Source organism: Argiope bruennichi, chromosome X2, assembly GCF_947563725.1.
Source record: "Argiope bruennichi chromosome X2, qqArgBrue1.1, whole genome shotgun sequence".
Taxonomy (NCBI): Eukaryota; Metazoa; Arthropoda; class Arachnida; order Araneae; family Araneidae; genus Argiope; species Argiope bruennichi.
The window spans coordinates 8,696,626-8,719,627 of NC_079163.1; the positions used below are offsets into that span (position 1 = coordinate 8,696,626).

The 23,002-nt window shown below is 29.2% G+C and overlaps 1 protein-coding gene across 1 annotated transcript in view; it reads right to left on the reverse strand.

Moving 5' to 3' along the window:
• LOC129960001 (uncharacterized) overlaps positions 1-23,002 on the reverse strand; it is a 135,578-nt gene that overhangs the window by 69,313 nt on the left and 43,263 nt on the right. Inside the window, exons 4-10 of the mRNA XM_056072980.1 lie at positions 16,645-16,869; positions 14,959-15,183; positions 14,610-14,834; positions 14,261-14,485; positions 13,916-14,131; positions 10,810-10,881; positions 10,113-10,188 (exon numbers count right to left, since the gene is read on the reverse strand). Of these exons, the coding sequence (XP_055928955.1) occupies positions 10,113-10,188; positions 10,810-10,881; positions 13,916-14,131; positions 14,261-14,485; positions 14,610-14,834; positions 14,959-15,183; positions 16,645-16,869 (1,264 nt within the window). The remainder of the gene's footprint in view (positions 1-10,112; positions 10,189-10,809; positions 10,882-13,915; positions 14,132-14,260; positions 14,486-14,609; positions 14,835-14,958; positions 15,184-16,644; positions 16,870-23,002) is intronic.

Consider the following 23,002-nt stretch of genomic DNA (forward strand, 5'->3'; position numbering starts at 1 on the left):
TTTTTCTACTCATAACGGAGTATATCAGTGGAAGGTTATGCCTTTTGGTCTATCGGGAGCATCGGGTACATTCCAAAAAATAATGAATAGTGTTCTTCGAAACCATTCTAGTTATGCTCAAGCTTACATTGACGATATAATAGTGTACTCCAAAACATGGAGCGAACATTTAATTCATCTGAGAAAGGTATTGCAGGAATTAGAAAAGACAGGGTTTTCTGTAAAATTTAAAAAATGCACTTTCGCGGCCCGAGAACTACAATTTTTAGGCCATAAGATAGGAGGAGGTAAGCATGCACCAGACGAGGAAAAAATTGCGGCAATAAAACGACTAGAAAGGCCAAAGACGAAAAAGGAAGTAAGATCTGTGTTAGGACTAATGGGTTTTTATCGATCATATATTCCTAATTATGCGGAAATTGCAACTCCTCTAACTGAACTAACCAAAGGAAAAAAATCAGGAGATGTAAATTGGGGAAAACGCGAAGAAGAATCGTTTTTTAGATTGAAGAAAGCTTTATGTGAGGCGACAGCGTTAAATGCCCCTGATTTTGGTAAACCTTTCGAAATTCACTCAGACGCTTCTGACTATGCAGTTGGTTGTTGTCTAACCCAAAAAGATGGAAAGGGAAATTGTAAACCCATCGCATTTGTAAGCCAAAAATGTAACAAAACTCAAAAAAATTGGTCAACTATTGAAAAGGAAGCTTATGCTATTTTGTTTGGATTTAAAAAATTTGATAAATGGTTGCATGGAACTACGGTAGAAATCGTAACTGATCATAATCCATTAAAATATTTAATTGAAAAAACTCCAAAAAGCCCTAAATTAACTAGGTGGGCATTGGCTTTGCAACGATGGAGTTACAAAATTACTCATCGTCCTGGAATCTTAAACAAAGACGCTGATGCTTTATCTCGTCTACAAACTAAACATTAGTTCTTTTTCTTGTTAAAATTAGTTCTCAATATCCATTGTGTTAATGTATGTTTTGTTCAGTTTTTATTTCAACATATGTACGCTATATTCTTATTGTGTTTAATTGTTTTCAATATATGTATTCATTTTTATTTAATATATGTATGCTATGTTCATATTTCGTTTAATTATTTTTCATATATATATATATTCGGAGCTTTCATTGTTATTTCAATATGTGGATGAGATGTTCTTATTTCGTTTAGTTATTTTTCCTTATATGTTATTAACTTTGTCCAAAGGAATCAGAGAAAAACTTTTGCCGTTTGAAGACCAGTTTTTCTCTTAGGGGCGGATGATTAGAACCAGAAAACGAACTGAAGGGAAGAGTGTGGAGAAAAAGGACGGCGGGAGAGACGGGGCCGAGAGAAGGTGGTTGGATGTTCGAAAGTTCTATGATGTTAACGTACTAAATTTTGTAATAGTGTTCTTATATGTTATGTTTCGTCCTACGTCAATTAAATGTTGTCAAAAAAATTTAAATATGGTGTCATGCCAATTATTTTCGTTTACATTTATTTACAAAAAGGGCAGTCTTTGCCTTATTAATTTTTCTGATGAGAAATAAGAATTAAAAAAGCTCGGCAGCGCCGACAGTGATAATATTGGGTTTCTGAGAAGATCAGAACATCAAATCATATTATAATGATATTTTATAATTAAATTTAATCCTAATTCACTTCCAAAGTTTTATCTTAATTCAGCCCATATTAACTTCATTCTAAAATATTCTCTTATTTTCTGCTCCAATTCCACCTTTTTTATTTAATTAATGCAACAGAAGCTCTGTAAAATTGCTGAGATCGACAAGTTCACACACTCGCGTGAAGGGATAAAAATTTGTCGATCTAATACATTCTTTCAAAAGATCCCTGTAATTCCCTTACCTAAATCGACACGTGCAAAGAAATCCCTATCAAAATCTCACAGTATATAAGGACTGGGGAAAATATTTTCTGCCCTTTTAGCTTTTTCCTTTTTTTTTTTTTTTTTTTACCCTTCTTTTTCTCTTGTATCGCTTGTGAACGGACGTGTTTTGTTCGCGCTTCTTGTATATAAATTGTGAATCCGGCATGGAATAAAAGCGAAGTTTAAAATTCGAAAGTGTCTTCTCTCTCTGCAGCCACGATTATGTTAAAAAATTATATATATATATATATGACTTGCATAATGCATCAAATGACAAATTTAAATTAACTGAATGTGTTTAGCACTATATTAATTTCACAAGTAGAAAGTATTTGAAAGATAAAAAGGCGAAGAAAAAAAAATGGAAATATTTGCAATGACATTTGTATAATACCTCGAAGATACCATAATTTAGTAAAAATCCTGCAATGTTTTCTAATACTAAAAAAAAACAAAAAAACAAAAAAAACATGCATAAACAAAATAATAATAATAATAATACTTAAAAAAATATAAAGAATAAAGTCCAATACTTGCTTACTTTAAAAAGAACTCCAAGAAGTAAGAAAATAAATCAAGTCTTGTATCAAACATTTATTTGAAATAAATTAGTGATCTAATAATGGGCAATATTTTACATCTACTTTAAAATAAATCTGAATATAAGTAGCATAAAATTCATACTTTCACAACACGATTGACTTGATGTTTGGAATGCAAACTTTCTTGCATACTCCTTCAGAAAAGATATAGATCATCCTTCCCCGATCCCATGAATGCTACGAATGCTCTGATTTTTAATATCCGAGTCCCGCACAAAGCATTCTATATCTTCAAGAAAGTGACGAAAACCAGGTATGAAATTGGGAGATTTCTTTCAACCAAATGAAAGCAACATTTGACATATAACTACAATTTTTGCAACAAGATCACATAACAAATTTCATTCATCATAATTGTTGTGTTTACACGTATGAGAATGTGTAAATTGACAATGACCAACCCCTAGATGGATTTGGTCCAAAATTTGATATTTATCTACCCTTTTAAAGTTAATCAGCTTACCAGATTGCATACATTTAGCTCTAAGTTTTGTAATCATGTTCATTTGCCCACATACAGCCAAACACATTTCCTGAGAATGGAATTCGCTCAAAATCTGATAAGTCATCTACAAATTTCACCCATCTAGTTCAAAACATTTTTGAGTTAACATGTTCATAGTCATCCATCTATAGCTCCAAAAATGTGTTTTTTGGATTCAGAGATCTAAAATGTAGAGATTCATCAAAACCTCTATTTATTTACAATTACAATCCTTTTTCTTTGTATATATTGTATACGAATAAAAAGTATAACAAATTTTTCTCCTTTTGATTAAAAGAAGCCTAATAAAGATGAAAATTATAATAATGTGAGTTGGGCTTGAGTTACTCTGCAATTTTCCATAGCAGAAGCATTACTAATTTTTTTAATTTTAGGAAGAAAAATATATAATAAATTAATTTAGGTCATTAATTTTCTCTCTTCACCACCGCAATTTCAGAACCAATTTTACTTTTCTTTAATTGCTTAGGCTAAGAGCACAAATGCTAAACTAAGTTTCAATCGCAATTCAATCTAAAAACAATGAAATACCAAATTATAATACCACTAGGTAATCAAGTAATATCAAATTATGCAAAGAAATTATTTAAAAATATTGATAAATGTGTATAAAATAGGATATGAAATATGCAATTGAGAAGTTTGTTGTTTCAAATGAGTCAGCAGAAGCAGAATCCATCATAAACTAGATATGCATACTTCAAAATCGAAGGCATTCATGGTATTAATGATCCTCAATAATGAAAATTTCTATGCCTTTTAATTCAAATATAAACATTCCATTGTGATGTAAGTGTGCAGAAATGTGGGTGCCTCCATTTCTGATTTCATTAAATGATTGATTTTATACTGGTTACAAATGGTGTTTCATTCTACTTATAAAGGGGTTAAAAGAAAAAAGCAAATAAATTGTTGACTACAATAATCAAATTTTTTTTTAAATCTCAGCTTTAGAATAATTTCCTTGACTTTTCTTGATCTCTCAAGATTCCACTATAATTATCTATATCCCCTACTTCCAGGTCGGCTGCTGGCCAACCTAACGTAGCCTCACTACCTAGGTTTTGGGTGAGTTAAGAGCAGGTTAAAACAAAATTTATTCACTCAGTTCTTTGAAAAATTCGTATCTTTCCGAAACTTTCATTAGGGCAGCCTTAAAGTCCCATCCATCAGCTTATTGCTCTACTTATCGAAATGAAATTCCAAAAAGTCATTCTTGAAAGAAAGCTATCCCAAATTGGAATTGCTAAGGTCATTTTGGCGGTATTCGACTTCAGATGTAGAGAAAGGATAAGGTGCGTTCAGCATGTAATGCTCACGTCAGCAATTTCCTATGATTTGTAGATATTTTTACGAATTTCTAATTTCACTTTCCCTGATTTCCCAGTTCTGTCGCCACCCCATTTTACATATCTATATATAGTATAAAATGAAATTTCCTGAAAACGTCTGTATGTTTGAACCACAAAAACTCGAGAAATAGTTAATGGATATTGGAGATATTTATATCATTTTGTAGAGCATTTATAGGGAAAAGTTTTCTTACATTAAAGTCATGTCAAAATTTTAAAAAAAAGGAGTTTTATAATTGCGATTTTAATTATTCCGCGCATGCGCGAAAACCACAAACTGTATGTGCAAATAGCAAGAGCTATGGTATGCACATGCGATACATTTCTTTGCTGACGTCTTATTTTAAACAGCGATTCAAATCTCATTATGCCCATAAGAAGGAAATCCAGCCCTGGCTGGAACGAATTACATGCCAAAAATCTTCGTTTGTTGCGCGATAAGGAAAATGAAGAGGAAAGAAATGTTCGGTTAGCGAATATCAGAGAAATAATGAACTTAGGGAAGGAGCACTTCTCTTGAGAGAAGTTAAAATCTCATGAGGAATGCAAATTATCATTATATCAAGTGATACAGAGTTGATAAACAAGTGTGGAACAGTGGGTACAATGACTTATTTGCATATATTTAAATTTTAAAACAGCTTTTCTATTGTATATTTTTAGTTGATTGTTTTGTCTACGGACATATCATATTATTACCTTTTTAACAGTCTAAATATCTCTGAATGTGTGTAATAAAAAAATTGTTTTGTAGCTATTTTTGATAATTTCTAAATATATTTTTCTGTTTGATGTTGCATAACATGCCTATGTCATACCGTGTGGAGGCTAGACTTAAGTTTAAAGCTATTTTTTTTCCCCCTTGGATGCTATGCCACGGGCAACGATATGCGGTACAGCTAGTTTATATATAAACATAAAATTAAAATATTTTTGTAGTGTTTATTTAAACAACTTATTTGATTGCATGCATCGCATTTCTGAAGAAATTTGGGGGAAAAAATCGACAATTTTAAGTAAAAGATTTTTTTTTTTCACTCATAATTCTGTAGCCTAACATATAATAATGGTGTTCACTTCAACTTTTCTTGTTCGGCATTTACATGATTAAATACATTATTTTCCGAGTAATTTAGATAAAAGTGAAAAATACACCTAATTTAATTTTTCCCACCTCGTAATCAAAGCTCGTATCTCAGTTGGGAGAAGCTTACAGGGTGGCCAGCATTTTAAATTGATTTTCATTTTATTTCTAAGTTTTCTTTAGTGTTTAAAAATTAGTGTTAACTTCTTAGTTTAAAAATAGTGTTCAACTCTTTCTTACTAAAATCAATGTAGAATAAAAATGTAACATTTAGAGGGGAAAAAATCATTGTGAATCATTAACTTTTAGATAATATTTGTAAACATTTTCCAAATTTTTGAAAATATACAATACAATATGCTAAATGATGCATGCTCATCCATACAAGCATTTCTAAAAATTGATTATAAAAATGTATTCATGAAGATGTAGAACAAAATCATATGCATACTGGCAAAATATTTAATGAAATCTATTTCCTTTTAATATAATCTTCTCTATTTATACTATTTACTGACACCCAAATTAAAACTGAATAATACCACTAACAGAAAAGTTATCATTTATGAACTCAAAATAAAAAACAGCTACAAGAAAATATTGGCAGTAATAGTATTATGCACTTTTAAACTAAAGGGAAGTGGCATTGAATCAAAATAAAATAAATTAAGTGACAGCAAAATTGTATTAACTTTTAGCTCTCCAAACATAGTAAAAAAATCAATTGCACACGAGTAAAATGAATAACCATTTTATATTATACAAAGAAAAGTGGAAATATGGTTATTATCACTAGATTTTACTTTATTGTAAAGAAATTTTCATCAAAATGTTAAAAAAGATGAAAAGAATGAATTCTGTAAATGTTTATCATGTTTTTCAGTTTCATATACTCCCTATTCTCAGATACGGTAAATCTCCGTGCTAATGCCCATGTACCAGAAGGCATTGATTTTACCTAAACAGGGATGAGAAAAAAAATGGGAGAAGATATTTACATTCTTTTAAAGATTGTAGCAAATTTCAATTATCATTGGAATTAGAAAGAGTAGCAACCCCGATAAACAGCAAAAATGAACTAGCCAAATTAAGAATAAATACAAAAGTGTCGAACTAAAATAGTGCAGATCAAATGTAAAGGTAAGAAAAAAAAAATTCAGAAAATGCATTTTATAAAACAAAAGAAAGGCCTAATAAACAAAACAAAAAAAAATCTGAAAATGTGCTACTATTCTTTCATCAAAAAGCGATATTCTTAAAATGACTAATAAATCAAAATTTATAAGAAAAATGTTAATATTTCTTTCTCTTATATATTTTTAAAAAATGAGAAATATTAGAAATATATATTTGTATAATATATCAAATAACAAATTTAATGTATTTAGAGCTATTTCAATTTCAGAAGTTTTACTTAATATAGGAAGCTTTTAAAAGATAAGCAGGATAAAAAAAATAATTTAAAAATGGAAGAAAACATTAGAAATAGCAATTGTACAATATTTTGAAGATTCCATAATTTAACAAATGATTTGTATTGCTTTCCAATATTCAGAGAAGCAAAAGCATGTGCAATCAAACAAAAAATTGCTTAAAGAAAATATAAGCAATATGTTTGATACTTCAAAATTCAAAAAGTTTGCAGAGAAAATGAAAAATTAATTCTTGTATCAAACATCTACAATAAATTAATCTTAGACAATAATGCTGGGCAATATTTTAGATCTCTAAAATAATTTTGGATATTATCAATACAAAATTCATACTTTTGCAACTTGTAGTACAATCAACTTGACATTCGAAGAAGAAAGTAGCTGGACTGGTCTCCCGAAATTTACTTGCAAACTCCTTAAAAAAAATGTAATACACCTCCCCCACAAACACACGTGAATGCCACGGAAGTTCAAAGTCTCATACATAAGCGTTCTGTGCTTTGAAGTATAAAGAAGGAAACGAGTATGCGTTTTTGGCACACATTTTCGAAAAAATAAAACCAAAATAAGACATAACCAGAATTTTAAAAAAAATTCTCTACAGATTAAAGAAAAAGAATTTCTCTACAGATTTGATAATTATCTACACTTTCAACACTAAATCAGCATACCAGATATTATCCATCTAGTTCCTTACATTTTGTTATCATGTTCACCTATTCTCAGACTTTCTGGGAATGAATTTTGCACAAAACTTGATGAATTCTACAAATTTTGTGTAAAGATCACATGCAAAATTTCATCCATCTAGCTTAAAGCATGTTTGAGACAATATGTTTATGGGCAGACCAACACAATTCCAAAAATTTGTTTTTCAAGGAAGGTCAAGAAGGTATTTTTCGGCTTGGGGATGAAGATTCTTGTAAATCTCGAAATGATGAACTTGATGATTACATTTTTTTTTTTTTTTTTTTTTTTTTGTATATTTCACACATAAAAAAGAATTTTTAAAACTAAAATAGGCCCATTAAAATTGAAAATCATAGCATTAATGAGAATTGGGTTTTAATTACGTTGTATTTTACACAGAATGCACAAGCAAAATTATTTTCTTTAAAATCACACTATCATTATATATTTTATAAATTGATGTTCTGGAAAATAAAACTGGGGGAAATAATTATCTAAACAATAAATTAATTATGGTGATTAATTTTTTCCCTTTCTTATTCAGGGCAAATCCGAATATTAATAAATCAACTTTGCAGTCCCTAAAGTATTTTGACTAAGAGCATGAATAATAAACCAAGCCTTATTTGCGATTTGATCTAAAAACAATTTATCAACAAATTACAATATTATGGTATCATGATACTATTAAATTATATAAAAAATCATTATGAGAGAGTTAATTTTTTGAAAAAGGTAAAGTGTATAACATAAAATGCAATAAGACAAGTAATGAACAGTGGCTTCAAATTAGTCAGCAGACACCATCACAAATTAAATGCATGTACTTCAGAACTGAAGGCATTTATGGTGCTGACGATCATATAGAAAAGAAAATTCTGGTCCCTCAAAAGTTTAAATATCTTACCACCAGGCATGTGTGCAGAAAGGATAATAGTCTCCGTTTCTGATATCAGTAAATGACTGAATGTCACTCATTGCTTACGATGTTCCATTCTACTTATAAAAAAACTGCTAATTGTCAACTACAATAATAATTATCACAACTTTAAAAAATCTAGTTTCAGAATAAATTTTTCTGATCTCTTGGATTTCCCTAACCATTCCCGGTCGGTTGTCATCCTAATTTAGAATAGATATACTAGGCCATTATTAAAATGACTTAAGCAACAGAACTTTAGCCACAATTTCCTCTCCAATTTTGCACAAATGCAAAATAAAAAAATATTAAAAGAAAATATAAGCAAGAACATCCATTCCATGTTGTCCATATGAGGAATAATAAAAAGACCAGTATTTATTAAGTTTACAAATATATAAAAAAATGCTTTAAGAAAATATTAGCAATAACGTTCGGTACTTCATAATTCAACAACAAACTCCCGAGAATTGGAAAAATATTAATTGTAAAGTATCTATTTAATTAGAATAAATTGTTTCAAAATTTTAATAATAGTTCAATATTTTGCATCTAGCTTAAAATAATTCTGAATATTAATAACCAAAATTCATGCTTTTGTAAAACTTAGTGAGACAGACTTGACTTTTGAAGAAAGAAAAGGAAAGAAAAAAAAGTTGTATACATTTATAAAATTCCTTTTAAATAAATTACGCATATTAAAGTTTAAAATCATAATAATAGGTGGGGGAATATATATTTATGTAAATATGCAATAAATTAGATATAATTGTCAATCTTTCTTTCCCATTGTCACTCCAAGTGTTAATTTAACTTTATAGAATCTAAATTGTTTTGACTAATGCCAATAAAACCGAGGAATTACCAAATTATTATAGAAATACTATAAATAAAGCAAGAAAATGGGATAAAAGAGTAATTTCTTTTGGATGTACAGAATATAAAAGTAAGGCAATTAATAAGCTGGATAATAGACAGAAAACAGTCGGCACAACTTGAATCAGAATCCATTATAATCTAGATGCTTGAGATTTGTTCTTCAAAATTGTAGGAACTTCTCAAAAGACAATGAATGCTACATACTTGAAATTTCGATCCCACAGAAATTAAAATATAAAATCTTCCCAATCAGGTACATGCACAGAAATGTAGATGTAAATAATCGATCTTCATTACCAACCAACAAATTGTCATTTTCGATCGATCTTCATTACCACAAACACTAGCAAATTATCATTTTTGATAAAAAATAATCAATTTATAAAAAATTTCCTGTTTTAGAATAAATTTCCCTGATCTCTTGGCATTACCAATTTTCCAGTCGGCAATCCAACCTAAACTGCCTAGATACAACTTCATTAACTACCTAAAAGTGAAGAAGCACACTGCACAATATCTCGATCTTTTGAGATATCCTTTAAAATGACATAAATAAGATCTCGGAGAAAAAAAAACTTGGTCGAAAATTTAGAAAAATACTAAACACAGACTAGTAAGGAAAGGGAAAAGATATGCAAATACATGGCTCTTCAAGTAATAACATCTATTGATAAAAATTAATAAAGTTAAATATGTTAAAACAGGGCATTTTCATTTACTGCAAGCAGTTGTTTCAAGAATCATTAAATAGGTATATTACCTGCACATGTATCTTTGCTCTTGATAGTTGAATTTTTACATGTCTTATCGCATGTCTTATCAGAGTATCGAGAATTCTAAAAGAGAGGGGAAAAAAAGGTCATTCAAATTAATAAATGAACTATGCAAAATTGCAATGCATTTTTGCTACCAGCTAATACCAGCAATTAATTTGATAATACTCTTTATGATAGTTTTCTATAGAATTTAAGATATTTTCTATAGGCAAGCTAATAACATACTAACTGCACAACATTCTTTTTTCATTATGTAAATTGGCACAGTTTTCTCAATTTTAATATATAGCATGCTGAATGAAATGCTGAAAAGTTCAACTATTCTCAAGGAGCAAAGAATAACTAAGACAATTATAGAATACAAAGAAGCTAAATTAATTTCAAATGTTAATATCAATATTTTATCAATATTTACTGAAAACATTCTTACAAAGTGCAAAAATACTACTAATGCAAATGACTTTTTTTCAAGGCTCAAGAAATAAAAATGATGCACTGAGCATGTTATATTGCAAAATTTTAACACAAGTTTAGAATAATTATTCACTTGATAATTACAATAATCAACATAATAGTTAAAACTGCTGTTAAATTAAGGTAGTTTTTAATGCAAAAATTTGTAGCCAATAATTATATAAATGAAAAGTTAGAATGTTTAATAAGATTCAAAATAAAACATACTTCTTTACAGCTACTTCTCAAGTGAAGATCTGATTTCACAAGATATTGGGCAAAGAGGAAGTCTGCCATTTCCTAAAATATAAAATATATATCTACATGTTGGAACTGACATACATAAAATGGAAACTCATAATTCTGCACTAAAAACGACCAATTTCACATTTAGTTTAAAAGTTTTAATTAAATAAAAAAATCAAACAACTGAACAGAAGTCTTTTATTTTGATTATTTTGTATAACTGGTAAGAAATGGAGATAAATTATGGGACAGACCAAAGTTGAAGAGGATTTTTGCGGGGGGGGGGGGGCAAACATTTTTTGAAATTTGATGGTTCATAACTATGACACCAGGTAGAGCCTTTTCACTTTAAATTTATTACATGAATGTAATAAAGTGACAAGACTGTACAAGAATTTCTAAGTATTAACGAAGGCTTTATTATAAATGTTTAGATTGAGAACATAGTGAAAAAATCAGTAATTCAATCACATTTTTTCTAAGCATAGGATGTTTTTCTGCTCCATAATACATACAGTAGTGTGCAAACCTTAAGCAACTTTTCTGAATTTGCTGTAAATCTGCAAAAACTAAATTAGAATAGATGAAATTCATGCTACACTGCTGTTTGAATTTCCCTAACATTTCCAGGTTTTAAAAGAAATCTCCCTAACATTTTTGAGGATGTTTCTAATATCTTCAGAATGATGTCACTTTATTTTATTCTCTTTAATTATTGCACAATGTTCTTAACTGTAATTGAAAAACTATTCATCTCTTTTAACTAAAATCAATTTAAAATAAAATTTAATTCTCAGAAGGGAAAAAAAAAAAAAAAAAAAACATTTTCATTTATTGAATTTTAGATAAACTACAATTATATAAATACCTCCTTTCCCCCCCCCCAAATATTTTAACCAACACTAGAGGACACATGCCCATTTAGACCGACGTTTTAGCCAAAATGTCATACATACTCACGAAAAATGCACTATAAAAATATATGCAAAATGGTGGAGCGCTTAAAAATGAAATGTTTTATTTCCTTCAAATGAGGTCTCCCTATTTATACGGTTTGCCAAGACGACACTCAGAAACGCTCAATTTTACCAACAGAAAGAAAAATTCATTTACAAACACAAAATGAAATCTCTGCATCAAAATAAGAAAACTCATCAATGATATGAAAATTGCATTGATTTTTAGATCATTAACACTAATAATAATAAAAGTTCTTTCATTTAATATTATTTTAAAATTAGAGTATTTTGCTGAACGTATGGGGAATTTTAAACAAACACAAAATTAAAAAAAAAATGTTAAAAGAAAATATTAGCAATAACGTTCATAATATTCATACATATAAAGAAGTTAGTAAATCAGTATTCATAATATTTAAAAATAAGCGAAAAATGCTTTATAGAAATAATAGCAATAAAGTGAGATACTTCATAATTCAACTAAAATATCTCCAAGAAGAGGGGGAAAATAATTATGGTCAAATAAAATATATATTTAATTAAAATAAAGTTTTTCCGAATTATAATAACGGGTCAATATCTTACATCTAGTTTTGAATATTATTACCCAAAATTCATACTTTCATTCCTGTAATATGCGATATGATTGATTTAACATTTAAAGGAGGGGGGTGGATAGCTCTACATATATCTTTTTAAATAAAAGAAACCATTAAAACTTAAATTAATAAAGTAACAGGAGCTGGGCTTTAGTTAGTCTGCCTTTTCCTATATTATGCAAAACCATTTTCGATAATTATGTCGATGACATTCTGAAGAAAAGCAAACAAAAACTTTCGGCGAAAACATTCTATATTTATGTATAATTGTAATAAATTAGATATGGTGGTTTATCTTTCCCTTCCATGGTCTATCAGTAAAATTTTGATTTTCATTAGTTGCAAAAGATATTTCATTATACTTTTGATGTTCGATAAAAATTGCCAATTTATAAAAAAAAATTCCAGTTTTATAATAAGCTTCCCTGATTTCTCTTGACCTCTCTGAATTCTCTGATGATTCTCGGTTTTTCCGGTTTTCTGGCCACGTTGTACAGAGGGGACAAACAATTTAGTTGAATGGGGGGGGGGGGATGAAAAGAATGCATACATTAGGAAATGAAGCAGAAAAGGCTTTATTGACAGAATGGTAACAGTTAAAAACAGTGGACAAGAAATAGATATCCCTTAAAACAAGGGACTTGATTTGCCCTAATGGAAGTGGTTGTATGGCATTAATTGTTCATATTCAAAACATATTATATGGCAATTCTAGAGGCAAAAGTGCCCATACTTAAATGAACATAGCCTGATGATCCTTGAATACAATTGGGCCATTAGATGTCTCCTCTAAACATGCCAAACATGATCAATGAAATTAAAATCAGGGGAAAAATTGACCAATCCATTCGACAGATATCTTCACTTTCCAAAACATCCTGATCAGGAAAAAAAACCTATGTGACTGTGTGTTATTAGCCATAAACACAAAGTCAGTCTAATCCGTCAGGAATCAAACTGCATCATATTGTTAAGTGGAAGATGATTTAGCACTATCTTATACAACTAATCTATCCAGTTTTTATTACAGCCAAACAGGAATCAATTCTTATGAATTATTCATCTACTATTTCTTAATATCAACTTATTATGAGAAATCTTTAGGAACAAAATGCATGAATTACTAAAACTGAACATCAATAATAATTAAATTCCAATTCCACTAAAACAGAAACCGGTTTTAAAATTAATCTTTAAAAGTCACAATACTGTACTTGGAGATGAATCAATACTTTAAGATTTAAAAAGTGGTCGAATAAAAATAATCAGCTTTTGAGTTAAATATGCAAAATGGAGGTGTCAGTTAAGTCACATGGAGGACAAAGTTGAAATATATTTTTGATATATGATGCAATGACTCAACTTTAAAATGTAGCAAGGACAGACATTTCTTCCTTCTAGGACTGAAATGCTTTCAATTTTTAGTACAATATGCAGTTGACTAGTACAATTATTCTGGAAAAGAATTTTTAAAAAATTGAATTTTACTAGTTATTGCATAAATGATAAAAAAGGGGGTAAAACACTCACCGAAGAAGTGTAATTCGCTGTGGATGGATACCACTGTCGGCTAGCATTCCCTTTCTTTGCTGTGGTTGACTTTGGAACAGCTTTTGGCTTATCAACTGTACCGCAAGTTTCTACAGAAGTTTCAATAAGTGGAACACATACTGCCTTTTGTACTGGTTCTGAAACTTCAGTACTTGTTGCACAAGATTCTGAGAACCTTTTAGTAGGTTTCATTGCCTGCAAGAAATACCAACACATTAAAAGCCTGCTGTATGAGTCACAGAGTGTAGACTAATTTTATCTTAAAAAGGAAGTGCTTTATAGGTACCTTTACTTTATAAGTAGGAAAAAATAAGAAATACTCACCAATGAAGTATAATTCGCTTTAGATGGATAGCAATGTCGGCTATTCTCTCTAGCCATCCCTTTCTTTGCTGTGGTTGACTCTGGAATGGCTTTTGACTTATCAACTGTACCGCAAGTTTCTGCAGAAGTTTCAATATAATAAACACGTAACCCCTTTTGTACTGTTTCTGGAACTTCAGTACTTGTTGCACAAGATTCTGAGGACCTTTTAGTAGGTTTCATTGCCTGCAAGAAATACCAACACATTAAAAGCCTGCTGTATGAGTCACATAGAATAATTTTATCTTAAAAAGGAAGTATTTTATAGGTACCTTTACTTTATAAGTAGGAAAAAATAAGAAATACTCACCAATGAAGTATAATTCGCTTTAGATGGATAGCAATGTCGGCTATTCTCTCTAGCCATCCCTTTCTTTGCTGTGGTTGACTCTGGAATGGCTTTTGACTTATCAACTGTACCGCAAGTTTCTGCAGAAGTTTCAATATGTGAAACACATAATGCCTTTTGTACTGGTTCTGAAACTTCAGTACTTGTTGCACAAGATTCTAAGGACCTTTTAGTAGGTTTCATTCCCTGCAAGAAATACCAACACATTAAAAGCCTGCTGTATGAGTCACATAGAATAATTTTATCTTAAAAAGAAAGTACTTTATAGGTACCTTTACTTTATAATTAGGAAAAAATAAGAAATACTCACCAATGAAGTATAATTCGCTTTAAATGGATAGCAATGTCGGCTATTCTCTCTAGCCATCCCTTTCTTTGCTGTGGTTGACTCTGGAATGGCTTTTGACTTATCAACTGTACTGCAAGTTTCTGCAGAAGTTTCAATATAATAAACACGTAACCCCTTTTGTACTGTTTCTGGAACTTCAGTACTTGTTGCACAAGATTCTAAGGATCTTTTAGTAGGTTTCATTGCCTGCAAGAAATACCAACACATTAAACGCCTGCTGTATGATTCAGAGAATGTAGACTAATTTTACCTTTAAAAAGTACTTTATAGGTACCTTTACTCTCTAAGTAGGAAAAAATAAGAACCAACCTTAATGAAGAATTTTTATTTTTAAACTATGAGTTCAATGAAATAAATTAAGTTTGGTATTCACTAAGTAAGTATCCAGTATTACACAATTAAACATAAAGCATTACCAGGAATTTGTTTTAATGTTAGTGAAAAATATCCAATGTTATTTTAAATATATTTTTTATGTAAATTTCACTTGAAAAATCTTATTAAAAGACTTATTAGATATCTTAAATTATTTAATTGCACAACAGCTAGAAATAAGAAAAGATTATACTGATACATCATTAATATTCCTATACTACCCACAAAAAGGTTAACATAACTAAAACTAGAATATAAAAATAATGCTAATTTTAATAAATATATAAATATAAATGCATTTCTTTTTAGAGATTTTTCCATACACTTCCATTCTTCTTGCAGATAATTTTTTGATTTTGTTTGTAGTGAAATTCTTCCGGTCAAATAAATGTTAATATCTTTATATAAGAAATTTTTAGATAAGATTATGAGCACATAACTTAAAATGTTAGATGTAAAATTTGCCAAGAATACCAAGTGGCACACATGCATATGAATAACGAAAATAAATTAGCACTTTTAAGGCCCTTATATAAGGACTATAAAAAAAAAGCCGTTTTTAAGGACTTTTAATAGCGCTATGCATCATGTCCAAATATAAATATGCCGAACTAAACTTCTTAGTTAGAAATTCAGAGGATTTATCTTGGAACTTAATTCCAGGAATATCAGGAATCCATCTGGAATCAAACTGCATCATATTGTTAAGTGGAAGAAGATTTAGCACTATCTTATACAACTAATCTATCCAGTTTTTATTACAGCCAAACAGGAATCAATTCTTATGAATTATTCATCTACTATTTCTTAATATCAACTTATTATGAGAAATCTTTAGGAACAAAATGCATGAATTACTAAAACTGAACATCAATAATAATTAAGTTCCAATTCCACTAGAACAGAAACCGGTTTTAAAATTAATCTTTAAAAGTCACAATACTGTACTTTGAGATGAATCAATACTTTAAGATTTAAAAAGTGCTCGAATAAAAATAATCAGCTTTTGAGTTAATATGCAAAATGGAGGTGTCAGTTAAGTCACATGGAGGACAAAGCTGAAATATATTTTTGATATATGATGCAATGACTCAGCTTTAAAATGTAGCAAGGACAGAAATTTCTTCTAGCACTCAAATGTTTGCAATTTTTAGTACAATATGCAGTTGACTAGTACAATTACTCTGGAAAATAATTTTTTTTAAAAAATTGAGTTTTACCAGTTACTGCATAAATTGGGGGGGGAGAAAGAAAGTAGGGGGGAACACTCACCGATGAAGTGTAATTCTCTTTGAATGGATACCAATTTCGGCTATTCTCCCTAGCCTTTCCTTTCTTTGCTGTGGTTGACTCTGGAATGGCCTTTGACTTATCAACTGTTTTGCAAGTTTCTGCAGAAGTTTCAATAATTGGATCACATAATGCCTTCTGTACTGGTTCTGAAACTCCAGTACTTGTTGCACAAGGTTCTAAGGACCTTTTAGTAGGTTTCATTGCCTGCAAGAAATACCAACACATTAAAATCCTGCTGTATGATTCAGAGAATGTAGACTAATTTTACCTTTAAAAAGTACTTTATAGGTACCTTTACTCTCTAAGTAGGAAAAAATAAGAACCAACCTTAATGAAGAATTTTTATTTTTAAACTATAAGTTCAATGAAATAAATTAAGTTTGGTATTCACTAAGTAAGTATCCAGTATTACACAATTAAACATAAAGCATTACCAGGAATTTGTCTTAATGTTAGTGAAAAATATCCAATGTTATTTTAAATATATTTTTTATGTAAATTTCACTTGAAAAATCTTATTAAAAGACTTATCAGATATCTTAAATTATTTAATTACACAACAGCTAGAAATATATGAAAAGGTTATACTGATACATCATTAACATTCCAATACTACCAACAAAAAGGTTAACAACAAAACTAGAATATAAAAAACATGCTAATTTTAAATATATAAATATAAATGCATTTCTTTTTAGAGATTTTTTTTCATACACTTCCATTTTTCTTGCAGATAATTTTTTGATTTTGTTTTTAGTGAAAAATTTCTGGCTCAAATAAGGGTTATTATCTTTATATTGAATTTTAGCAATTTACTTTTCTAATAGAATTTTTTTATTTTTCTGTAAAAAGGTCAAGAAATCAGTCTATGCCATTTGCAGTTATTTCTTTCACTAACTGTTCCCTAGAAAATATGTAATATCCAAAATGGACTGATGTTACTAGCATTCTTAACTCTTTAGTAATATTTATTGAGTGGATTCAGCAAGATTGCTTTGTATGGTCATATGTTGTGACAGATACCTTTTCATTCAAATTTCCCACTTCAATATTTTTATTAACGCTGAATCCTATCACAGCAGATGCTTGTTCACAAATTACAATAATTTTCAAAACTCTCAAAAGTTTTTTTTTTAATTCATTGTTCTCAAATTAAGTATAAAAAAAAGCCCATAGAATCTAATTTTTCGTGATATTAAAATTATTGAAATCAAACATGATTACACTAAGAAATCTATAAACTCCATCAAAATAACATCTTTATGAAAAGGAAACTCAGAAGATGTTTCTTTTTACTCAGTTACCTGTTCTTTGCTAAAACATTTCCTACTAATGCATTAATTACTGGAAGTCTATTCATTATGCATTCGGGTATTTTTAAAACAAGTTACCAACAATCATGCTTAAAAAACAAAACTTTACTGGATATTTCTTTTGTGGAATGAATGAATGATGTGGGCATTATTCTGTCGCAAGATTCTTCTATTGGATAAACTGCGCCATTTCTTTTGCTGAATGCAAGATTTGCAATAATTTGTTTCCTTTTATACCTACCCTCACTTTATTAACTGAGCATTATTAAAAAAATTAATTATTAGAATGAAGTATTAGTAATTTACTGATGAAATAAACTCAATTCTGAAATTTTATTCCAAAACTTAAAAAAACAATCGTTTTACTAATGTATATCAGATGCATAAAAAAAAGGCAAAAGTAGGTCATCACTGACACATTTGAAGATATGGCTAAATATGCTCTGAAAAACTAGCTAAAATGTCTCTAATATTTTATTGCATATTCCCTAGTAAAGGTACAATCAACTCTTCTTCCAGCATAAATAATAAGGGTTCTGGGTAAGATTTTGAAATTAAGAGTTCTCAATTTTTAATTTCAGAGTCCCACACACAAGCATTTTGTGCTTCGTAGTACAGTTACAAAGAAGAGGGGGATGAGCATGCTCAGAAATTTTTTTGATCAACCAATGAACCCAAAATTTGCGACAGAGGTAAAATTTTAGAAAAATAAATAAAATTTGTTATCTTCTAAGGTTTTTTTTTTCTATGTATGTAAACATTATAACAAATTTGCAGATCAGCAGATGGTCAGTTAATTTGTTGATGGAGATGGTTCATAATTTTGATTTCCAACTATACTTTATTTAAAACTGTTTCAGGTTTCACCTTTGTAGCCTCTGGCATTTTGAGATTACTATGTTCGCTTATACTAAGACAAACAAACAAGACAAAAAAAAAAAAAAACTTAATGGATATGGATTTCGCACAAAATTGAGAAATTTGCAAATTTAGTGTTAAAAAATTCTTGCTCGGAGCGTTTTTGAGTTATTGTGTCACAGACAGACATAATTCCAAAATTGTGTTTTCTAAAGATAAATTCTGAAGATTGCGTAAAAGCTCGAACTCAATTTTGTTCTTTCTTAATTATAATAGTTTCTCTAAAAACTTCATATGCAAGAAAGTAAAAAAAATTATTGGCATTAATTTTTATTTGGTATGCTATGGTACAAGCAGCAAATCACATGCAAGTAAACAGTATAATAAACATTTTACTTCAGTTTATTTTTGAGAGCCTTGAATCATTCAGTGAATTCAGTTTTGAAAGTCCACAATTAATGAAATATATATTCTGGAATATTGTTGAAAAGTGCTAAACTTTTGCACAACAATTATTTGAAGTAAAAATATTTAAATAGTTCACTAATGAGAAATAACTAAATGATGTTAAAATAACGTAAAAAAAAAAGTAAAGATAAGTTGAAATTATTGCATGTATTTTCATGAATTATGTCTAAAGCCCCTCCCCATTTAAACAATCAAAAAGAAGTAAAAGAAGTCAAAAAATGAAAATTATCAAGTGAAATAATATAATCTCTGGCATCTAAAAAAAAAAAGAAAAAAAAAAGTCAGGAAAATGAAAAGGATATATTTTTCTTATACTATCAATTTTTCTCCAAGATTAAAAAAAAAACGTCTTCCGCTAATCTCCGAATTTATTGAGATCCATTAAACATTGAAAGAGCCAACAATGTAAAGAAAATATAGTTTAAAAATTGGTGAGACATAACATGTGAAATAATTTTTTCCCCTCATCAGAAAGGAAAAAAATAAGCACTCAGATATAAATTAAGCACTTTTACCATTAAAAAAAATAAGCAGTTTTTAAGGACTTTTAATGATGTTACATACTCAGAGATTGACATCTTATTTATCTCCAAAATATTATATAATTTTTAGCATCCAAGGTTAAATTATTAGTTTAATTAAAAGGTGTATAATGAGAAATTGCTGCAAAAATTAAGTACCTTTGAATATGCATGCATACATAATCCTGTGTATTTTTTCAGTATAAGTTAGTTTTATAATTTTTTTTTAATTTTTCAATAAAAATAGCATTTATTTTAAATGTGTACTTATTATATTTTAATATTTAAGTATTTTTATACCTTGTATTTTAAAACAAACTTATGCGTTTTTGCCTATGATAAAAATCGTAAAAAATGAAAAAACTATCATCACACAAACTTAAGTCAACTTTAAATAAGATTAACAATAAAATTCTGTGAGCTTTCCCTTCCCAACATTTCTTAAAATTTAATAAATTACCATTTAATTTGGATGGATACATCATTTCTGAAAATGTCAAAGTTGAGGTAGTAGCATAACATGACCAAAAATTTTGTATAAAATTTTTATGCATGTACCTAGAAATAAGATTTAACTTCGTTGAGATGGTAAGTGTAAATTTAACTTACCATATTTAGCAATTTAGAGCATTTTGATTGCAATCTTATAAAGCAAAGAGTAAAAGATTGTCTTAGAATAGTTAAGATTGGCAAAATTTCCAAGAAATTGACAACAGAACAACACTATGCACAAATTGAATTTAAGATCAAATTTTAACAGAAATGAATAGCACAAGAAAAGGTCAGACTATAAAAAATTATCTTGTCGCATATTAATTTCTTTGCATGCTCTACATTTTGGAAATTTAATAAAAACCTGCTTTTTAACCTCTGTGCAAAAATAAGATTTTATTACTTTAACTTTAAAAAATTAAGAAAAAATTTAATTATATATTTTATGAAGAGTCATTTTCTTCCAATTCTATTGCTGCTTTAAATATTTCTAAGAGAAAGTTTATATTGCCTAGATTGGAATTTAGACAATTTGGTGACAATATTAAAGGTAGGATCCTATTTTGTCGTTAATTTCAACAAATAATAAAGATGAGGATATCACACCAGAAGAAAAATTTCAATACTTAGTTCAAGCAACAGAAGTAGTAAAAGTTTTCCGCCAAATGGCATCAACTATCAAAAGGCTATTGAGAGTTTACATTCGTGCTTAGGAAGAGAAGATATTATAGCGGAAATATATGTTAGAGAGTTATTAAAATTAATTATTTCTGTGCAAACTAAAGAAACATTTACATTAACTTCTTTATATGATAAGCTTGATTCTTATTTACTTGCACTAGAAACATTAAGTATAATCGCAGATAAATGTGCATCCAATTTGTATCCTATGGTTGAATCTTGTTTCCCAGCGGAGTATTTAAAAGCTTGGAAGCATAGTAATATTTTCAATATCAACCATGACATGAAAGAAAGGATGAATAATTTGATACAATTTCTGAAAAAAGAATTTGAAGGAGAAGAAAGAATATGTTCGGCTGTCGCCGGTTTTGGTTTAGAAAAAGGATAAAGACCTTGAAAAAGAAACAATACAGTTCCAAAAATTTGAGAAATAAAGTACCTACAGCTATAGGCTTGTTAACGACTACTTCAAAAAGAGATGTGAACAATTTTTTTTTTTTTTTTTTTTTTTTTTGTGTCAACATTCAAGTTCAGGTTGCTTTACAGCTCAAAAAATGACAACCGGAAAAACGAACAAACGATGCCGTTTTGCATGTTTATCACCATTTTACATAGTTAAGAAATGACGAACAGTTTTAAAGTGCACGATATGTTCTAAAAAACGTTTTCCTTTATTATATGATGTGCTTTATTCGCAAAAAATGTCTGTAGAGAGAAAGGGAGATAAACCCTTCCAAGATGTTAATATGACCAATTTTTATAAACACAATCCAAAGATATTTCTTTAATCTCTGGAAGCTAAACTGATATCTGATAGTAAACAGAAAATTGTGAGGTTACTTTTTGATTTTGCATCATACAAATCTTATATTTTGAAAAGTGTAGCTGAAGAAATAAATTATACATCTCTTCACTGTGAAAAAATGGTGCATTCCCTCTTTGGTGGGCTTATCACTAACAAATTCAAACATAATTGTTATAACATAAAACTGAGAAATTTGTATGACAATTTTAGCTGTAATTTTGAAGTTCAGGATCAATCTACTACTTGTGACAATATTCGACCAGTTTTTAAAGATCCCTGGATAAAAGAATTGGAAGAAAATCAGATTAATCTAACTGACATTAGCGATACTTGTTAAGTCACTGATATTCTGATTGGAGCCGATTTTATGGGGAAAATGTTTACTGGCAAAAGAAAATCTTATCTTCAGGTCATGTAGCTGTAGAAACTTTCTTAGGATTGACTTTAATGGGTAAGGTACCACAAGATAAATCTTCAGAAGAAAATCTGGTGATAACAGTGTTTCATTATTGAATGAAGCTGAAATATCAAATTTAGGGAAATTAGATTTGATCGGAATCAATGATTCTATTGAATCTAAGTACGAGATTGATCTACAGACCAAGCAGCATTTTTTACAAACAGTGACAATTAATAAAGAAGGTCGATATGAGGTCTGTTTGCCATGGTCTGATGGTAAATCATTTTCGTCCAACTTGGATTTGACGAGGAAAAGACTACTTCAAAACTTGTAGCTGTGAATATATATAGAAAAAAAATGAAAATGTTCCTCAAAACTGGTTAGATGAAGACATAATAGAAGAAGTTCGAAAGAAAGAAATGAGCTCTTATGGTAATTATTTACCTCATCGTGCAGTGATAAAACTAAGTAACAACACTACTCCAATTCATCCGATGTTTGATGCTTCAACTAAATTAGCAAATTATCCATCTTTGAAACAGCGCTTGAAATGTGGTTCTAATCTTATTGAGCTTATAAGATATATTCTTCAATTCAGAGAGAGCAAGTCTGGCGTTATAGCTGAAATTAAGAAAGCTTTTCTACAAATATATATTCATAAAGAGGATAGAGATTTCCTACAGTTCTTGTGGTGAGAAAATACGGAAGGAAAGAAATTGAGAGTTTTTTGTCACACAAGTTGTTTTTGGCGTAAAATGCAGTCCTTTCCTTTTAGCTTCAGTAATTGAGTACCATATTC